Source organism: Octopus bimaculoides, chromosome 3, assembly GCF_001194135.2.
Source record: "Octopus bimaculoides isolate UCB-OBI-ISO-001 chromosome 3, ASM119413v2, whole genome shotgun sequence".
Taxonomy (NCBI): Eukaryota; Metazoa; Mollusca; class Cephalopoda; order Octopoda; family Octopodidae; genus Octopus; species Octopus bimaculoides.
The window spans coordinates 60,723,564-60,729,712 of record NC_068983.1 but is presented as its reverse complement, the minus strand read 5'-3'; the positions used below and the strand labels follow the sequence as shown (position 1 = coordinate 60,729,712).

Sequence of the window (6,149 nt, the reverse complement as noted above, 5' to 3'; positions counted from 1 at the left end):
CAGATCATCCTATCAGTGTCTTACTCTCATTCATCGAAGCAGCTGCAAGTTGGAAGAGGCCCCATGGCAGACCTCACACCAGATGGCTAGAAATGATTAAGGAAGATCTCCAGAGACTCGGCGTCATCTTGGAGGATGTATAGGTGTTGGCACAGGACTGCCAATGACGGGGAGCACTGGTGGACCTAGTTGGCTCTACATAGGATGATGCCCCTGGGACCATTAAACTGGGGTGACCCCAGCCCCATCAAACAAGTGCATGAAGCAAACTAACATGCAAGTGTGAATGTGAAGATAAGATGGTTGATTAAAAACAATACATTAAAAATTAAATACTGGACTGTTTATTCTTTGTGGATAGAACTGCTTGGCTGCTTACTTAAATCCCTAAATTGTCAAAAGTTTTTTTGATGATCTTTTTAATATTCTTCTCGGTTCACTGCACACAGAACAAAACATACATAGTCTGTTGAACACACAGCATTTATGGTGTTTATAAAATAGTTGATTGGTAAACTATGGAAGGAAATCAAATACAATCTCTTATAGATACAACAATTATAATATTAATCAACTGTTGTCGACTTATGTCACACTTAACTATGGAACAATGTCAAAGTCCTACTCTATTGTTCACTTGTATATTATTTCATAGGATAATTGACTGTTGAGTAAAAGAAACCCTTTTAATGACAATTCTTGAAACAATTTATTGGAAAATAAATTATAATACTTGTGTGTGTGTATGTATGTATATATGTATATATATATATATATATATATATATATATATATATATATATATATATATACACATAGATGCACATACATATTTGTATGTGTGTATGAAATCAACTTTTTATAGACTTCACAGTTCATAAGAGCAGCTATCCTACTTCATTCAGTGATAGTCTAACTATATGCATTTTCTTCTGATACAAAAATAAACATGTACAACATATTAAGATTTATTAAAACATTATTTAAACACCACCATTATCATAGAAGAAAATTATATTTAATTTTATTTTTTTATTTTTTCTTTTTACCTAAAGTTGTTTACTGCATTTGCTGGCAGAATTTTTAACACACCACGTAAAATGCTAAGTGTCATTTCATCCATCTTTATGTTCTGAGTTCAAATTCCACTAGGGTCAACTTCTCTTTTCATCTTTTCAGAGTCAATAAAATAAGTACCAATTGAGTACTGGAGTCAATGTAATCAACTTAGCCCCTTCCCCAAGATTGAAACCAATATATATTATTTCCATCCAAAAATTTTATAACATAGAGACAATGGAAAAGTGAAGCTGGCTGTAGCTCTTTCTAGGATTTGTTTGCTTATCACCTTTATGGAAGAGGTAGACCTGGGATGAAGTGGTGAACCTTTAAACATTGGGCCTCACAGAGGCAATAACAAACAACCAAGAACTTTGGAGATATGCTGTGCTTGAGAAGATCTATAGAGTCAAGTGAAATCGTTGCTGTGGCCGATGCCAGTGCTGGTGGGACATAAAAAGCACCATTCAAACGTAGTTGATGCCAGTGCTACCTGACTGGCTCCCGTGCTGGTAGCACATAAAAATACACCATTCAAGCATGGTCGATGCTAGTGCCGCCTGACTGGACCCCGTGCCAGTGGCACATAAAAGGCATCCACTACACTCTCAGAGTGGTTGGTGTTAGGAAGGGCATCCAGCTGTAGAAACCTTGCCAGATCAGATCAGATTGACCTCAGTCAAACCATCCAACCCATGCCAGCATGGAAAGCAGACATTAAGCAATGATGATGATGAAAGATAAAGCTCACAGATAACACTTTCAGTGTAAAAGAATTGACAAATGTGTAAGAATAAATAATCTTCAAAGTTGTTCTCTCTTGAGACTCTACTTTCCAATGATATTTGGATGGACTTTACACCATCTCAAGAATTGATTATTTCAGTAAAAATACATTTTCATAAAAATGATGGATTTCATGGTTTTCTAAAAACTTGTAGCAATTGTTTTCAAAGTCACTGGAATTTCGACAGATACTTCTAGTCTATAATAATTGTTTTGAAATGGAATCCTAAGAGGATATTATAAATCAAAAGTAAAAACAAAAAGGGTGTGGGGTTACATAGAAAAGACTTTTGTTTCGTTTGTTTTTAAAAGTTTTGTATTTAATTTAGTCCTCTTTAAATTTTGAGTGTACAGTTTTTGGCAAAATGTTTTTTTGTAGAATTTCTGACCCTTTCAACTCATTTTTTATGATAACTCATTAGCTGAGTTTCTTCATTTTGTATACGGATGTAACAATCCTTTCTACTATAGAGGCACAAGGCCTGAAATTTTAAGGGAGTGGTTAAGTCGATTACATCGATCGCAGTACTCAACCGGTACTTAATTTATCGACCCTGAAAGGATGAAAGACAAAGTCAACATCGGCTGAATTTGAATTCTGAATGCAAGGACGGATGAACTGCCGCTAAGCGTTTTACCCGGCCTGCTAACGATTCTGTCGGCTCGCTGCCTCATATACAGATGTGATAACATAATCTTTTTTGTCTTCCTTTATTAAGCTTATGCATTTGCTGAGTTGATCGACAATGCCTTAACAGCAACAGCAAATAACAATGCTGACCGTAACATCGAAATCAGATTGGTGAGTAATTAATCATTTGATGCTTCCGTGAAATTTTATATAACATTACGTAAATTGGATGTGTTTCATGTGTTTTTTTATTTTTGTCTTTGAACAGCATTTTGATGAAGGGAATCCAAATCGAAACTGTATCTTTGTCCTTGATAATGGCAAAGGTATGACACCTCGGCAACTTAACAACTGGGCTATCTACAGACTTTCAAAGTTTATAAGAAAGGATAAACGGCGGTGAGTTGAGTAACTTATACACAAGCTGACGCTTGTAGATCACCTCTGTGTTTAACTTCAATATTCATTATTCTTGATTGTTAGGATTTGATTCAAGCAGATTTCAGTTTATTTAACGAGAAATGAAATTTATTTGTGCCTTATGTAAAAATTATCAAAGTTGCCATGGTACCAAATATAGTTCTAATCTCACTAAAATTAAATTTTCAATCATTTATGTAACTTTCTTTACAGCTTTAATCTCATAGAAGCTGTGTTGGTGTTCCAGTTAATTTATATATGTCAGATGCACGTGTGCACACACACACGTGACTGTGGCCATTCAGGGGCACTGCCATGGTATCCTTTTGATGATAGAGAGAGATCATCACTGCTACTCTGGTCCTTGTCAGTTGCTGCAATGTGGATTTGCCAGGGATTAGGCATTGCAGGATGTTGAAATCCTCTCTATGTATATAATGCTTTGAAGAGCAGTGGTCCCTTTAAGACCCAGGTGGCTACAGTACCTTATTCTCATTTAGGAGGAGAAAAACTAAACTTTTACAATGGCATCAGTTTTAACATCCCTATTTACAAATTGAAATGCCTGCATTGTGAAGGGGTGCTGAAAAGTTCCTAGCTTTAAGGGTGTCCTGAAAGGCCTAGTTGAAGGCTCAACCTTCTGAGTTCTTTTACAGGGCTTAGAAAAACTGAAGGATCTCTGCAATAAGTGTGTTTATCTGAGAGGGGAATATGTTGAATAAAACCATAATTAACAGATCCTCCTGTATTTTCTTTTACCCAAAGCCAGGAACTTTTCAGCACCCCTTTGTACATTTCCTTTTAGGCAATATAATTACAAAACCGTCAGCCTCTCCTAACAAGTCATCTGGTGCAAAGACTCCATTATGTGTAATAGGGGACTTCCGATTATGTGTTGTTCAGGAGTAAGCTTGGTTGTATGAGTTGACCGTAGCTGTGGGTGTGAGTTGAACTTGTAACTTTGTAATTTATGCCCATAGACGGTGTCACATAGAGATTCTGGGTTCAGTCCTAGGCAAGGTACTAAGGTGAATCATAAGATACCTGAAGAAGGCTGGAGCACACAACAACTGAAATGCAGTGAAAAGCAACGACCAAGATGAGGACACCACTCTGACTAATACATAATAATTAAGTTGTTTTTATTGGGTTATGTTGAAGATTTCATTTTCTTTCCAACAATTTTAGTTTATGATCAACACCTCAGTTTTATAATTTTTTTTTAAAAATGCTAAAGAAAGTAAAAAGCAGAATGTGAAGGGCTGTGAAACAGAATCTAAATTTAAATTTATTATTCCACTATGACTAATATTAATACAGTTTCCTTGGAAACGTTTATATAAAAAAAACAAGCCTCCATGCATTTCTGGTTTTCTGCACACACCAGTATTAAATAGGAAATTGTTAAAACTAATTTCTGCATTAGGTGCAGGCATAACTGCGTGGTAAGAAGCTTGCTTCCCAAACACATGGTTCTGGGTTTAGTATTACTGTATGGCACCTTGGACAAGTGTCTTCTGCTATAGCCTCAGGCCAACCAAAGCCTTGTATGTGGATTTGGTAGACAAACACACACACACACACACACACACACACACAATGGGCTTCTTACAGTTGTAAGAATCCCATCATGTATGTGTGTCCCTCTGTGTCTGTGTGTATCCCCCATTGGGGATAAACAATGGCAGTCAGTGTTGCTTTGTTTATGTCCCCATAAATTTGCAGTTTGACAGGGGAGTCCAGTGAATAAGTACCAGTCTTACAAAAAAAAATAATGGATGCTGGAGGTTGATAGATTTGACTAAAAAGTTCCTCAAGGCAGTGCCCCAGCATGGTGGTAGTCTAATGATGGAAACATGTAAAGGATAAAAGATGTGTATGATTTGAGAATTTAAGTTTCCTTTCCTTTGTGGAATTAAAGCCATCACTAACAAAGCTGCAAGGTTCTTCCTTTCAAATCAAAGCAGCTCTTGGCCTTTGCTTTGTGGCTATGTAGGTAGGTTAGTGTGTTTCTGTATGCATATCATTTTAGTGAGTGTGATTCTTACTGTTTGTGTATATTCCATATATCCATGTGATTGAATGTATTCAACTCAGGCACCTCAGATGCAGAAGCTCTGGAATGTTTCGTAACTTTACACTGTTTCTTTCATTGGTTGTATTTGGAGAATGACAGCATGAAGTATGTTACTCTATTAAAACATGCAGATGGCATTGAGCTGTACCTTGAGATAAAAAGAACAGATCCTATACTCTAGACATCTTCCTGCAATCTGATCTGGACGAAGTGCAGCAATGGATTGCTGACCGGTAAATCAAGATGGCTTTAGACAAGTGCTCCACTCGACATTTTAGGATGGAAAGCTTGGAATTTACCTACTCTCTCGATAATGCCAACTGTATGAAGCCTGCTGGTGAACATGACCTAGGCATTATTGTCAGCAATGATCCATGATGGACAAACTATATTACTAAAATCGTCAGGCAGCATCTCTTTATTAAGCCCTTTGTCAGCTGCTAACCAGCTATCTATTTAAACTGATATGTGGTTATGGTATGTCCACATATAGCATTTTGCATCTCCAGTCTGGGAACCTGTTTTGTGCAGAATATTGACTACTGGAAGCTGTCCAGAGACGTGCAACCAGACACATACTCTTTGTCAATCACTAACCATGCCTTGGATATATCGCTTCTCTGGGTTTCAATACTCTAAAGTTTTCACATCTGGCAGCCGATTTGGTAGAACTACACAGGATTATCTGCCATCTTTGCAACAACCACTTTGGCCAGCCTTTTGAATTCAGTATCTCAACCCCTGTAAACATGCTTAGGAAATCAAGAAAAACTGCTGCACCCAAGACATTCAGTAACATTTTTTTTTTTTCATATTTAGAATTGCCACAGCATGCAATAAACTACTCTCATCGGTTGTCAGATGCCAGGACACTGCATCCTTCCTAAATTTCAAGCTTCCCAAACTTCACCAACTCTTGTGCCTCTGCACCCCCCCCCCTTGTGGCCCTTTTACTGGTCACTTCTTTGTCTTTATCTGCTCTTTACTATGCATGTACTTTTGGTTCTCATTACTCTCTTTCTTTACTTATTGTTGCTTCAGTCCCCTCTTCTCCTTTTTCAAATTGCCATGCATCTGTGTACTGTATACAGCAAACTCATCACTGTTATTTGAGATTACTTTATTTTAAACAGAATTCTTAAATCTGGAAAACAAAGGATTTATTAACTTGAATTT

General features: G+C 37.0%; 1 protein-coding gene across 2 annotated transcripts in view; it reads left to right on the top strand.

The window, feature by feature from the left end:
* Positions 1-6,149, top strand: part of LOC106869626 (structural maintenance of chromosomes flexible hinge domain-containing protein 1) — a 76,582-nt gene that overhangs the window by 13,861 nt on the left and 56,572 nt on the right. For both annotated transcript variants that reach the window (XM_014915437.2, XM_014915436.2), the window contains exons 4-5: positions 2,565-2,647; positions 2,745-2,875. In XM_014915437.2, the coding sequence (XP_014770923.1) occupies positions 2,565-2,647; positions 2,745-2,875 (214 nt within the window). The remainder of the gene's footprint in view (positions 1-2,564; positions 2,648-2,744; positions 2,876-6,149) is intronic.